Raw genomic sequence first — 14,819 nt, 5'->3', positions numbered from 1 at the left:
AGGATTCTAAGTAATGGGGAACCATGGGCAAGAGAGACGACTACGAGGGGCAGAGACTGGCAGGCAATACAGAGCGTGGTTCAACACTGCACGGGTACATGGAGCCTGCTGAAGAAGCTTTAGGGTTTGAGGCCACGATATGCAAACACCTCCTGGGCCCAGAGCTGAGGAGCAGAGGCCCTCTGGGTGCAGCCACTACTGCCCCGGTTCAATTACAAAGCTGAAACGTAGTGGCAGGATCATTGTTCAAACCCCAACCAGTGGATTAAGCTGCAGAAGGCAGCATTAGGAGGCCCCGCTAACAACTGTGAGATATTTTCACCTGCCAACATATTTTGGATTCTCCAATCCCGAGTCAGAGCAGCCAGAGCCACACTGGTCACCACGGCGGCCGGCTGGGCCCTGGGCAACAGAGGCACCACGGTCTCAATAGGGGATTTCTCCTTCAAGGAGAGAAAGAGGACAGACGAGGCAGGGGCTGATTTGACTTTGCTGGAGGCATTGACCATCTGAAGCCGGCTGGTCTCCTGGGCTGTGGTTCAATTCTTCATGCTGCCTGTCAGAAGAGGACTAGGAAACAGCAGAGCCTAGCAAATTTCTAGCCCTTGAAGCACCACTGGAGGGGCGGGGGAGGAGAGACAGGCAGGAAGCACTTTTCTGCCTTTGAACCAGCAGTGAGTCTCCTCCCCCCTCACCCTCTCCACTGCAGGGATGTCTTTCCTGACATTGGAGGAGCTGCTGGAAACAAGTGAGGGTGCAGCATAAAGTCATACAGCAGGAATCTAGGATTTATCTGCTCCAAAAGGAGCCCCAAATCCAGAGCAGTGAAGGGGTCAAAAGAGGATGGCTGTGATTGGTGGGTGGGCAAGAACAGAGTAAAGCAGGAAAAGCGCAGGGGGGACCCTAAGCACAGCATCTGCAGATGCACTGGGGAAGACGACAGGCCACATGCAACCTGGGAGCCACTGTAAGATCACAGGCTGGAATCCGCGACAGGGCAGCACCCGTGACTCGAGCGAAGAGGGACGAGACTATTATTATTTATTATCTGTACTGTGGTGTTGGAGCCCCATTGTAGATCAGAACCCCATGGTGCTAGGCACTGTACAAATCCAGAACACAGAGACTGGCCCTCCCACAATGGGGTTGGGCTTCTTGGTTTTCAGCTCAGCCCGACCTGGCTACCACACTCCCCTCCAATTATCAATAGAGGCCCCAGCAGTGGCTTTTGTTAAATAATTAAATAACACCAGTGATTTATCCCCAGCAGCAGCAGCAGCTCATTACGAGCAGCTCCCGTATTTCAAACCCTCTCACCGAGCCGTGACTGCAGCGCTCGGTGCTGGCTGGATAAATGGCTGGCAAGAGATTTTCTTCTTTTGTCCCCCTTGCAGTCTCTGCCTCCAGGCCTCAGGGAGGGGAGGCAGAGTCAAGCATCCCTTCCTCACTCGCCTGCTTTAAAGGGATTAAAAACAGCCCAGCTGAACGCAGGAGAGCAGGACCCAGCTGCTGGCTCAGCCATGCCAATAAATAATTAAAGAAACGCAGCTCATTTTGGGCTCAGGGCCTTTTGAACGGGGGCTCATTGAAAGGGGCAGGTTTCCATTGCCCAGCAGAATTAACACAGCAGAGGAAACTCATACTGCCAGGGATGAACCCAGCCAGGGGAAACAGCAGGGCTCACAGGAGCTCAGCAATCAGAACCACTGCAGCACGGTCTTGGGTGGCTAGGTTTTTAGAGACTCTATTTTTACTTTACCTTCCCAGGCATCAGAGCAAGGGCGAATCCTCCCCCCGCCACCGTTCTTCTTTCTGTTTTGCTGATTTTGCATCCTGTCGCCCTCCCAGACCAAAATCTGCCCTGTGATCACAAAGGTGAACCCTGTAGCCTCCTATGGAAGAGTGACCTGACAGCGTCTCTTGTGAGCATCAGCTGGACAACTGGAGGCGATGAGATGGCAAATGCCCCCTCCAGAGCCTGAACAGTCAGGCACCTTGGTGTCAAGAGTGATTGCCTCTTTCCCACCTTCCCCGTTAGAATCCAAGCAAGTCACCCCAGAGCTGGGTGACAGCCACTCAAGTGCAGGAGATTCTCAACTGCAAGTTGGAAGTGGGCAAACACCATAAAAATAAATGTGATCTGGAATCACAGAGACTATTTCAAGGCTCTGAGACCTCTCTGCAGGCTGCGTGTTCTCTTGCCCCAATTCTGTTCACTTGGAAACTCAAAGTTAACCCTTCCCTGCCACATTAGACATGCATGCCAAAGCCACAGCTGTTACTACAGACTGGCCTGGGAGCCAGCTCCAAGAACATCTCCCAGCAAGCAGCCAGACACTCAGCCTCCACTGTGGGAGCCATACGCAGCCCACAGGCAGATGCTCAGCCCTCTTATTTATTAAGTGCAGCCTGTGTGTTCAGTGCAATATGAAAACCCAGGCTGGTGCCACAGAGGTTACAGTCTGAAGGTCTGGCCCTGCCAGGTGGATCAGAACCTCATGAGAGGCGTGGAGTGCACTCAGCCACCAGTGACTTCACTTGACTGCAACAGGAGCTAAGCATGCTCACACACTAAGTGTGCTCCCTTTCCAGGATCACATTCTAAGGGTATGTCTACACTACCCGCTGGATCGGGGGGGTAGCAATCGGATTATCAGGGATCAATATATCGCGTCTCATCTAGACGCGACATATCGATCCCTGAACACGCTCCTGTCAACTCCGGAACTCCACCAGAGCGAGCGGCGGTAGCGGAGTCGACAGGGGGAGCCGCGGCTGTCGATCTCGCGCCATGAGGACGGGAGGTAAGTCGAAATAAGATACTTCGACTTCAGCTACGCTATTCCCGTAGCTGAAGTTGCATATCTTACATCAACCCCGCCCCCTAGTGTACACCAGGCCTAGGTTAGCCCCGTGACAGGGTTCAGATGCTCGATATCCTGCAGACCGTTAGGTGGTTTGGTCTCTCCTCTCCCGTTACCAACAAGTGATCAGTTGCAAGGAGGATGTGCATGCAAAGGAGGGATTTGAGGGACCGTTTGGTGCAGGCAGGAGTTCCAAGTGTTTGATCAGCAAGGAAGGTATAAAGATGCAGAAGGAACCTCAGCAGGGAGTAGGGAAGGAGGAAGAAAATGGATGCAGCCTCATCAACAGGGCAACCCATTGGACCTTCCACCCCAGAGGAAAGCAGATTCATTTTGCCTTCAGTCACAGGTTTCTACCTGCTAAGCATGAAGGCAGCAAGACACATTTCCTGTGACTTTCTTAGTTGTTGACATCACATTTGGTATTTATCACTTGCACTAAAATCATTTCAAGGGGATCTGCCAAGAGGGGAGGGAAACGCATTCATGCTTTTTCTGCTTCTTTATGACGGTTAAAGGCCTGAAAGGGTGGGCACCTGGGGTTTAAAGTTATTGTTCTGATTGTTTTATACATTAGAAATTCAGGTCTTGCTATCCTCTTTACCCTGTAATACTCCAGTGATGATTGGAGACCAACATGATTATGACAGAGGCACACTGTGCAGGCAAACCCTGAACAACTGAAAGGGGGAATGGTTTTTAGTCAGACTGTTTAAAATGGGATTTTGGCAGCTCTTATTTAACCAAATGCCTGAACAAAAGTTGGAAGAAAAGTGCTTTTGGTAGAGATTCCACAGCCTGTTATTTCAGCAAAGGGCGAATGAGTTTCTAAGCCACATGTTCAGCTCCTCAAGGGAAATCTCCCCAGAACACGGATGGCCAGCCCTGGCAAGCCTGATATCTCTAACAAAAACCAAAATGGTGGAAAAAAACCTTCCTTCCAGGCCTCCTCCTTTTCTCCCCAGAAAGCCGCAGCCAGACAGGGCACAAATTCATTCCTCCCTCTGCCACTTGTAGGTCTCCTTTAAGCACCCCCATTAACCTGCACAGTTGTGACTGGTTATAATTGGAAAGAGCTGAGGGTCCCATGAAATTCTCTTAGTCACTCTGCACTGGACTCAGTCCAGCGCTGCTTGGAAGATGAGGAGTTCAGTGACTGACACAATAACCACAGGTCAGTGCTACACCACTGCTTACTTTGGAATAATGACGGAAACATGACAAGTGCCAGGGGATAATGCGCATGAAGAGGAAATCTGCATTAGAACCCTGCGAGTCCACTCTGAATCCCACTTCTGGCCTCAAACAGCCTGGACACCACTGTGCTGAAAGAACTTTCAGCCCACTTGCACAGGAGGAGCTGCAGTGTTACAAATGTCACCATGTGACACACACACAAAACTCCCCTGGGGAAACCAGATCACTAATGCCCTACCATCCCCTAAGGGCCTGCTGAACACCTCTGAACTAGTGCTTAGGTCACCTTGGTCCAAGTTCATCTCTTCCTTACCTCACCCAGTCTGTGTTCTACTCAAGTCTCATAAATCAGATTAAAAGAACACGAAGTGCAGCATTAGACAGTCTGGGCCCAGCCAAAAATCTGCCCCGAGCTCACAGGAGCCAATGCTACTCAAGATAGGGCCCAGCAGGGCTCACTCAGAGTTCAAGCACAGCAGGGCAAGGCTAGCTGCATGGAAGGATCCAGGGTAAACCTCTCTGCACCACACTCCTTATTCAAACAATAGAGATTAGAGACTATGACAGGCTTCACACCAAGAGGCAGGAGCAGCTGTAACTGCTGCCCAGACAACAGCGCAGGAAAGGCAGCTTGTTACAGTCTGAAGAATCTAACTGTCCCCTCAGGGGGTGAAGACACAAGAAAGCCAAAGAACGTTGGCACCGAGGGTAAAGGGGAAGCAATATTTTGCCCATCTGTAGCATCTTTCAGGTCAGAGTAAACATGAATAAAACCTGACAGCCCTCACTGGGAGGTCACTACTAATATCTCCATTTGAGAGATGGGGACACTGAGGTACTTGCCCAAGGTCACACAGCAAGTCAATGGGAAAAGAACCCGAGACTCCCAATCCTCCACAATAGCCATTAAATAAGATGGCTTCTTGTTTTCTGGTTGAGAGCAGGCAGCAATAGAGTACTGGGTCTGGACAGAACAGGGCCCCTCTTCTTCTTCACCCTGAGCCCCTAAACACCCCAGCTTCCTCTCAGTTTGCTCAGTTACAAGTTTTGCAAGTAAGCAAAAGGCACCTCGTTACCAGATGAAGCATTGCATGCTGGTACTTCTTGTCTCCACAGGCTGCTCTACCACCGTTAATGAGGAAAGCAGATACAGTCTGGCTCCACTTTGTTCTCTGTGGGGCACCAGGAAAGCAGCCGTGGTAGCCCTGGGCCCTGCTGTGGAAGGCAAACCAGCAAAAGCAGAGCAAATACAAGATTGGAAATAACAGGGCTGGGCCCTTTTCCCACCTCAGATACTTTGTATTCACAGGTCAGCTTCTTGCCCTTGACACCTTCGTTCAGGGTGAGGATGAAACCTATGTAGTCTGCATATGCCTGCAAACAAACACAAGCGGAAGGGGCGTTAACTGAGCACTGACAGTTACTTCGGAGCCAAGCAACACCAGTGTGAGAAGCCTAGAGCAAACCGAAGGGATGGTGCCCAACCCACGGCATCAGTTTCCTGGGATAGCCCTGGACATGGCTTGTTCTGCTGCTACTGTCTTGTCCTTGGGGACTCCTAGACCGATGGGAACTCCTGGAACAGCACTAAATGCACTTTGAGCCCTCGGTGGTGACATCACACTGACCAAGCTCTCTGTACAAACAACCCAAACCACAACCCTCCTCCTTGAATCCCCTTGCCAGGTTCCTGTCTCTTACCATGCCACGTTCAAGTGTCTCATGTCCAGGCTTTGCACAATCTCGACCCTGTCTACATCACTGCTTGTTTCATCCTACTCCATATCACTTCTCCCAAACCTCTTCCTTTATCTACTTCTCCTGCTCTCTGCGCCAGGCCCTCTTTCACGCTACCCACAATTAGGAGGAGAAGAGGTTGAAAGTTGCCCCAAGCACATACCTTTCTCTCTCTTCTTTCAACCCCCCTGCTTGTGAAGCACCACGTACAGAACAGAGTCAGGCTGCTCAGGAAACACAGTGGCAAAGGTGAAAGTGCCACAAAGCCCTGGGAGTAGTGAATGGCTTTTTTCTTTTTGGGGGAAGACCTTTAAAATATCTGGGCGAGCCCATAACTTCCTGCCACAGAAGCCCTAGGCAGAAATAAGACTTAAAGCCCAGGCAAGGGGACAAAGGAAGCTTCCGCCGCAGGCCTTCGTGAAGATCTTGTTATTATTTAAGACCCCTTGGTGGCATCATAGTTTGATCCCCATGCAAGAGCTATTCCCACCGTGCTGTCCCCACCCCTCAGCAGCAAGTTTGGACCTAGACACAAGGACACAGATCCTGATAGTTCCTGGGGTTCAAGCCAAAACATTTACCTCAGGAATTATGTGCTTTACCTCTGCAGCCCTTTCTTCTGCATCAAGCTAAGTAGACCCCATTAAAAACAGCCACCTCAGTGCCACTACAGGCACTCTATGTGGGACTGGTGTTTTTGGTTTTTTAACCAATTTAAAATTATCTTCTCCTGGCTCTTCCCCAAGAGTTTAAAAAAAAACTGGTGAAAAGGTTGTTGGCCACAATGTGCTGGAGCAGATACCACATTGCTTGTGGGCATCAAGTTCAAGAAATGCTCAGAATTGTCAAACTCATTACATCACTCAGGCCAGTTAGATGAGAGGTTAAAGTCTCAACAAAACAGTATTGCTGACAAAGAGGATGGCCTCAGTCTAGTCCAAAGAGAGCTGGACTGACCAAGAGGCCAACTGTCGCAAGTTCACACACGCAGCAAGACGGATATAACACTGGGAAAAGTCGAAGTGCACAGAGAGCCTGAAGCTGTCCCAATGTATTGCAATGTAACAACTGCAATTGTGCTAGTAGTAAAACCTTTGCCAAGGTCCCTTCTACGACAACAGAACTATCGTATCTTCATCAACTCCCTTTTCCAAAACCAACATTAGGAAGGGCCAACTTCTGTCAGTTTCTTAGGTTAGTACCTAGACTGACAAGCCACCTCAAGTCTAAGAACTGTCAATATCAGGGATCATATTATACCGTGACAGGATGGATCGTAAACATACCTGTGGACAGAAAGCTATGTTATAACAATATTAAGAAACTATGTTTGGTGATCACACTTAACATTTTGTTCCTGTTTGGTTAAAACATGGAGGGTCATACAGTAAAGGAAACAACATGCTCTATCATGGCTGCCCCAAAGACACGTTCTGCATGGATACTTCTTTACTGTGGACAGGGCTATCATCACAGGCCTGATCAACACTCGAGGGAAAACTATATTTGAAACCATCTCGAACTTCAATGCAATCACTGCGGGGGTAAACTAGGTTCTAGCATGGTTTGAAGGGCCAGGGCAGACATATCAAGACAGTTATAATCATTCTTATAAAGTCACTTTGTAGCCTAGACTCTATGCAGGAATGGGTAACACTCCTAGGAGGATAGTCCTAATAGTTTTAGCCCACTCACTAGCCCTGAGTAAAGGCACCCATTACAACATGGTTAGGATTAAATACTGAGTACTTGGTGACTTCTTTCTCCATAACTGGACTAAAGCCCTACCCTGACCAAAGCTATAGCCCTGCAACTTCAAACCATGCTGCAACCAGGTCCCCTGATTCTGTTTTACCCACAGCATAAATAGGACCTTACACTTCTTATTTACAAGAACCCGACAGAATATTTTTCATGTCACAATTGCTACCATCTGTAGACAGGGTTTAATACTATGGTTCCAGTGAGATCAGAGTCACTCCAGCCACAATCACGTTTCTTAGACTACACCTTGTCTGCAATGGTAACATGCCTAGAACTCTGCTAGCAATATATTTAAATGTGATCATGAGAAGTATGGATCTCCTTGCAGCACAGACCATGGCTGTGTGTTAATCAGAGCTCACAGAGGGATCTCTCTCCTTCTCTTCCAGGCTCTCATCCCTTCAACACTTCTGTAGAGGTAAAACAGTTCACCAGCAGTGGTAGCAAAAGTCAGAGCGTAGACACGGCTCAAGCATTTTACCACTGTGTTGTCTAATCCTACAGGTTGGCAAAAACACCTGAGCTCTGTCTACCCTACAGCTGCCACTGGCGATGAACTACTGGATACACTGGAGTCAATATAGACAAGACCTACCTGCCATCACAAAATTACTCTCCAAGCAAGAGCTGCCAGTATCCAAAAGCCCCCCATTGTTGTCATTAAAGTTTAATGGGGTAGACAAACTTTATGACAATTCACATGGCATTAGCCATGCTGCTCCTTTGCTTTTAAAAAGAATTATTCCACATAGCTCGATCCAACCCTATTCAGTCCATTAGCTAAGCCCAAACCAGGCTTGGCCTTTTCCATGCAAATGCTGCCCCAGGGACACATCAGGCACTCACAGACTGTCCCTGGACCCAGTTCCATACCTGAGAGCGTTTCCACTTGGCCATGTCGGGTACCATGTGTATTTCTTTTTTGGGAATCATGAAGCTCTGACAGAGGGGAGGAGTTGCCTCCTCAGGAGACCCTGGAAGACAAAGAAGAGAGAGAAGTCAAACACATCCAGACATTAAAGACGCCCCCTTTAATCCCAGCCACTTCTTAGATGGGAACATTCATTTTTCTGGACCGAAAGGTACTGAACTCTGTGACCTGTTCTCACCCTCGTGCTCTGATCCCATCAGGTCTCTCATGATAAGCAGTGTCAGGCCTGCTCAGTACCTTGACGGCTGAGCCCCAAGCAATCCCAGGACACTGCAGAAAATAGCATTATTCTTTCTCATTTGTATTACCATAGCACCTAGGAGCCCTAGCCGTGGCCCAGGATCCCACTGTGCTAGGCACTGTACAATCACAGAACAAAAAGACCTGTCCAGACCCAAAGAACTTCAGTATAAAACAAGAGACAACAGATGGAAAAAGGGCGGGGGGAGTATAAGTGAACAATGAGACAATATTGGTCAGCATGAGAGGCAGTGGTCTCAGTACACCACCAGCCTAATCATCATCCAGTGTTTTCTAGGCATCATGGCAAACATAGCATTAGGCTAGGTCTTCACTGCAAAAGGTGTGGAGCCATCTCCATGTAAAAATACATTCAGTAGGTGGCACTCTTCTCTCGGTACTGAACCAGTGTCCCTTGGCTGGCTTTAGGGTGATGCTGAGAAGTATGAACTGAGCTTCTTTATAAAGCACATTGAGATCCTGGGATGACAGGCACGATAGAAATGCAAATAATTAATGCAGAACATCAGCAACATTCCTGCTCTCCGACCCGGGTACACAGTTAACCAGGAACCTCCTTTCCCCTGAGCTTGCACAAAAAGGAAATAAACCCTGACATATGGGTCACCTCTTTCCTAATTCCTCTGCAGTCCAAGGTGAACAATTGGTTCTAGTCTCAGCCTGCAGTCCCACGCAAGGACACTGCAGAGCTGGAAACATTGCCACAAGGTTAAAGGCATATTTGCATTGCATTGCCATTAGCAAACTTAGAATCAAGATGCAATACAGCAAACAACAGTGAACCAGAAAACCAAGAGAGTATTTAGCATGAAATTATGAGCTATATCATAGTCTCTTGATTAATGCTTTCATCGCTAGAACATTTAAAACCTTTCGTCCAGTACCGAGCACCCAGGCAACACTTAAATAATCGTTCTTAGCACTAACAGAAAATTCTAAACATCATTTTCCAACAAAAGTTGAACTGCCTAAAAGAAAAATGTGTATAAATCACTTGCACAGTTTATACTGCCCAGAAGAGTTCACCAGCTCTTCCCATTTTTCCAGCAAGGTACCACTGTCTAGAATCACAGCAGACGACTAGGAGTCAAAACTCCTGCATTCCACTGCAAGCTCTTCCACAGCCTTACAGTGCTGCTTCAGGAAAGTCATTTAACCTCTCTGTCCCTTAATTTCCCCTTCTACAATATAATACCATTGATGGTTAGTTAACAGATGTTTGTTAAGTACTTTGAGAGACCCAGGTATAAAGGTGGAATTGTATCTATATTCAGAAAAGCTGCAGCTTAACAAACTCACAACTAAATAATCTCACATTATTGTAAGCGGTTTTTAAATAATGCTTTACAAATCAAAGACAATAAACAGCAAGTTCAATAAACCCCCAGTGCACTGATAAAGGAAGATGTGAAAACTTTGACTAGCAAAAAGATTGATCACCTGTAACAGGACAGAGGAGGATTCACTGACAAGATGGCCTGAAGAGAAGACACTAGATTGGGACTCAGAAGGCCCGAGCTATGATCCCAATTCTGTCATTGTTGAGCAACTCACTTCATCTCTCTGTGCTTCTTCCTCCACACACCCCTTGTTTATTTAGAAAGCAAGTTCTCTGGGGGTAAAGACTTTTTCTTACCAGGTGGTGTACAGCACCTAGCACAAAAGGAGCTACTGTAATTCATATACGACAACTTGTTTCTAGGCAAGAGCCAAGGAACTGTGGTCTGGGGAGGAGAAGAGGGTATTTTGTGGTAAGAACTGACCTCGACAATGGAGACTTGCCCAGTCTTTTCCCCACTAGGAAAACGTCACTTATGCACCTGGATCTAATCCAGCTCAGAGAAGGCATCTCAGGTAACAGAATACCTTGGTGCTTCAGTCAGAAACCAGAGAGCTGCTGGATCTCAGCTCTGCATTTGTTTCTTGTATTTGATCCTTTTAAGAATTAATTGAACAACAGCTTCATCCACAAGTGACACTAAGTAGCACTGTTAATTCCCTTCCAATTCTCATATATGGGGGACAAACAAACGCCACCTGAATTTCAAAACAAAAAACAGTACTGCACTTGAATCATCTCTGTACATTTGCTCCAAATTCTCTTTGGATCCTTTTCACTTCTATAGCACATAATCTCTAAGGATCTCAAAGTATGTTCCACGTATACTTGACTCCTGAGAGAAGGGAGGTATTAGCCCCATTTTACAGATAGGAAACTGAGGCTCCTAGATGCTAAGTAATTTTCCCAGAGCAGGAATAGAAACCCAATATCCTGACTCTCAATCCTCTGCTCTCACCACTGGTCTAGATTCTGAAATGGCCTGAACCAGGAGATGTTTAATATAGGGGAGAGAGAGACACTTGGCTGAGGAGTGCCCATACGCATTAATAACATCAGCAGCAAAAGGGTTGCTTTGGGCCAGTGGTCTATCCCCAGAATAGCAGCAGCCCAAGATACAGCCAGTGATAGTCAGGTAGAAGGTCCAAGGTGCCAACGACAACTTCAGTGAACCAGGATTCCCCCACATCCCCTCTGTAGCCCCCACAAAGCAGACACCTCTGACTACTATCCCCATAGTGACCCTCCTAGCAGCTACTCCTCCCCATACAAGACTTCACCTGTGAGCCAAGGGGAGAGTAACACCCCCACCCCACAGCTAGCACCAGTCTCTCTGGGGCTTCCAGTATGGGCCACAAGAATAACCATCTCAAAGAGGGGCATCACAGCCTACTCCCCCACACCGTGAGGCTCCAAGCACAGGAACAGTCCCCACAAGAGTACAGCAAGATCCCATCCCTACTAACGGGCAGGAAACCCTACATTACAGAATCCCCCCACTCCCCCTTCCCACCCCAGGATATATGGACTCTTGAGGATCCCAGTCCTCCCCCCATTTTGGTGCACAGAGACCACCTGCCCGAATAGAGGGCATCACTCAGACTCCCCACCCCCCACCCAATATAGGGAACAGGACCCCTGCTCGCATAGAAAGCATCACCCAGCCTTCCACGCACACACTATGGGGCACAGAGACCCCCTACCCCCAGCGAAGGCATGTCCCAGGCTTCCTCACACACTGGGGGGCAGCGGACCCCCTGCCCCCATAGACGGCATCACCTAGACTCCCCCCTCTGGGCACCACAGAAGACCCCGGCCCTCATCATGGGACACAGAACCCCTGCCCAGCGCCGCCCCACTCCCATGGAGGACATCACGCTACCACCACCAAACACCCCCACAGAGCTTCCTCCCTACCAGTCTGCCGCTCGCTCTCTGCCATCTTCCTGGAACCAGGCCCCCGCCGTTATCACCTTTCACCTTTCACCTCCTAGCACAACTGAACTGTCGGGCGGCCATCTTTGTGCCGGGCATGTCGTCCACCATAGAGCTCCTCAGGCGGCCATATTTGCACGGGGCACTCCAAAGTACCTCGGGCGGTCATGTTTGTGCGGGGCACTCCAAAGTACCTAGAGCGGCCATCTTTGTGCGGGGCACTCGTGTCAATTAAGGAACTTTTGGGGACTGGCTTAATCTCAGGCCTCAGAGAAGTAGGTAACCATGTGGAACAGGAGTTACTCAGTAGCTAGGGGCCTCCACCACCTGCCTCTGAACTGGGTTTCTGTGGGATGGGATATGAGGCAGATCTGGATCTGGGCACCCCAATATCAGGGGGTGTGTGCTCCAGAGCCCACTTCACGTTCTGGAGTCTCTGAAATCTGGGGTTGTGGCATGTCAGAATCTAAACCCAGCTGCTGATACCCATTTCATGGGCAGACTCTTTTCTGTTATGCCGAAAAAAGCTACATTCGAAGACTAACAAGGTTTCAAAGCAGGGTGCGTTTTGGCCGGGACAGTCCGCTTTTTCAGCTCTGTCCCAGACGTCCCTACTTTTTCACCAAAACTGGGTGTTCGTCCCAGCTGCAAGGCAGAGCAGAGAGCAGTGGCTGCTGCCCGGTGCTCAGCTGAAAGCAACGCCTCCGGCCAGCAGCAGCAGATAAATTTGCTGCTGGGGGGCAGCACTACCTTCAGAGCTGACCTCCAAGGTGGTGCAGAGCTCAGGAGGTCAGACCCAGCTGCAGGTGGCATGGGGCTCGGGCATTCAGCTCCAGCTGCAAGTGGCATGGGGAGGGTGGTTCTGCTGAGCCCTGTGCATGGTGGAAGGGAGGGGGTGGCTCGCGCAAGCCCCAGGCTGTCCCATCTTTATTTTCACAAATATGGTCACCCTGTTTCAAAGTCAAGCACCCAAAAGTCATAAATATCAGAATTAAGGTTCTGCCTGCTTGCACATCTGCATTATGCTACAGCCTTTCATTACAGGAACATGTAATATTGTTTACATAGGATCCTTGCCAAATAATTTTTTACTGGCAAAACAAGGTATTTTTTCCTTAACCTCATTCTCAGAAATGGGGCGGTCATTTTTGCTGAAACTTTCTCAAAATATCCAGCCTGTGGCAGACACTCCACGCTGAACGTTTCAGCTTAAATAGTTTAAGTTTGTAATGGCTATAAGCAAGCGAAAACTATTGTAAAATGGAAAGTGTAAGGTAATCTGAACTATAGATGCCACTACCAGTTCTGCCTATAATAAACCAAACCCCCAGTTCTAAATACCCACAAAACCCAACTCCAGCTCTGACCCATAATTTTGCAGATGGTTCCTCTCTTTATTAAGGGAGGGAAGAGGGAAGAGAACCAGACAGACATGTCTAAACTGTAGGAGGGCTGGAAACCCAGCCACAGGTCCAACTACTGCAGCTTGATCAGAATGCTCAGTGTTGTATATAGGCTCAAGAGGCGGACATTGTCCCTGCTCCAAGTTGCTGGCAATCAGAATCACTGAGCTATAACACATGGTCTGTGGGTGTCGTCTCCCTGCAGTACAGATATTTTCTCTTATATTTTTCTATTTGTTTACTATTCTTGAAAGGTTCCTAGAATTATATCTGCTTTAAGAAGGGATTTCTAGTGAAGGAAGAATGCTTGACACACAAGAAAGAAAACGAGGTGTACTTGTGGCACCACTACCAAATTTATTTGGGCATAAGCTTTTGTGGGCTAAAACCCAACTTCATCGGATGTTCGTCTCTAAGATGCCACAAGTACTCCTTGTTCTTTTTGCTGATACAGACTAATACCGCTACACCTCTGAAGTGAGAAAGAGACTGGCCCAAGCATAAGGGATGGCACAGAGAAAAACATGCATAGATACAAGTGGGATAATGCTGGATGGAGCATAGTCAGCAAGCCTAGGGGCAAATATGGCACTAAGCATAAGCAGACTAAGCAATTGCCCAGGGGCCCAAGCAACTCAAGGGGGCCCCCTATTCATTATTAACATGTATTTTGTATGGGAGCCCCAAAATATGCCTGTTTAGGACCCCCAGTGAGTTAGTGCTGCCAGGTGGAGGGGGAATAGGAAGGAACAAAGAGCAGAAATAACAGTTATGTGGTAGCATTGTGCAGAGTTGCAAAGGCAAAGAAGAAGAACATGAGTTTACTGCAGGAGAAAGTCAGGGAAGGGCTTTGAATAGCTTGGGAGGGGAAAGGTTATGTGTAGGCTTTGAAGGATTCAATGTTTATTTGTAGTTGTCAGCAAACATTTATTTCACTGCACACAAAAACCAAGGAAAAAATATTCCCAACAATAACTGAAATTTACAGATATGCAAAGTAAGAAAAACATAGTTTGAGAACTTAAATTAAAATCCATTGACTTTTGAATTAGGCTTGTTACAAATGGACTGGCAAATGAATAGTAAAATCAGGTGCAATTTGTTGATTTAGGGATATTTACTTTGTGCATTTTGACATGATGGTCACAGTTTGGGTTTGAATGTATATAAAGCTTGACCTTTTTTAAATTTCTGTGTCTACTCTAATTAAATTGTTGTCTAAATCCCTCTTTAATTTCCCACAACTGTAAGAAGTTTGACAGACGTCTAAAGACATGCTTACAAATAAACAGAGATATCCATCACAATTATAAAACACAGAAATGGAATCCTGCCAAGCCTAGCTGTGCGGTCAGAGTGGCAAGACCACCAGGTAATTTCACCTACAG

The 14,819-nt window shown here is 47.9% G+C and overlaps 1 protein-coding gene across 2 annotated transcripts in view; it reads right to left on the bottom strand.

The window, feature by feature from the left end:
- PTPA (protein phosphatase 2 phosphatase activator) overlaps positions 1 to 12,090 on the bottom strand; it is a 41,306-nt gene extending 29,216 nt beyond the window's left edge. For both annotated transcript variants that reach the window (XR_012654820.1, XM_032797741.2), the window contains exons 1-3: positions 12,011 to 12,090; positions 8,436 to 8,536; positions 5,349 to 5,435 (exon numbers count right to left, since the gene is read on the bottom strand). Coding sequence is in view for 1 of the 2 variants with exons in the window: in XM_032797741.2 (XP_032653632.1) it covers positions 5,349 to 5,435; positions 8,436 to 8,536; positions 12,011 to 12,035 (213 nt within the window). In the remaining variant the exon portion in view is untranslated. The remainder of the gene's footprint in view (positions 1 to 5,348; positions 5,436 to 8,435; positions 8,537 to 12,010) is intronic.
- Positions 12,091 to 14,819: the final 2,729 nt, after the last annotated feature.

The sequence above is a fragment of the Chelonoidis abingdonii genome, chromosome 24, assembly GCF_003597395.2.
Source record: "Chelonoidis abingdonii isolate Lonesome George chromosome 24, CheloAbing_2.0, whole genome shotgun sequence".
Taxonomy (NCBI): Eukaryota; Metazoa; Chordata; order Testudines; family Testudinidae; genus Chelonoidis; species Chelonoidis abingdonii.
This window is presented reverse-complemented; position numbering and strand designations above follow the sequence as displayed.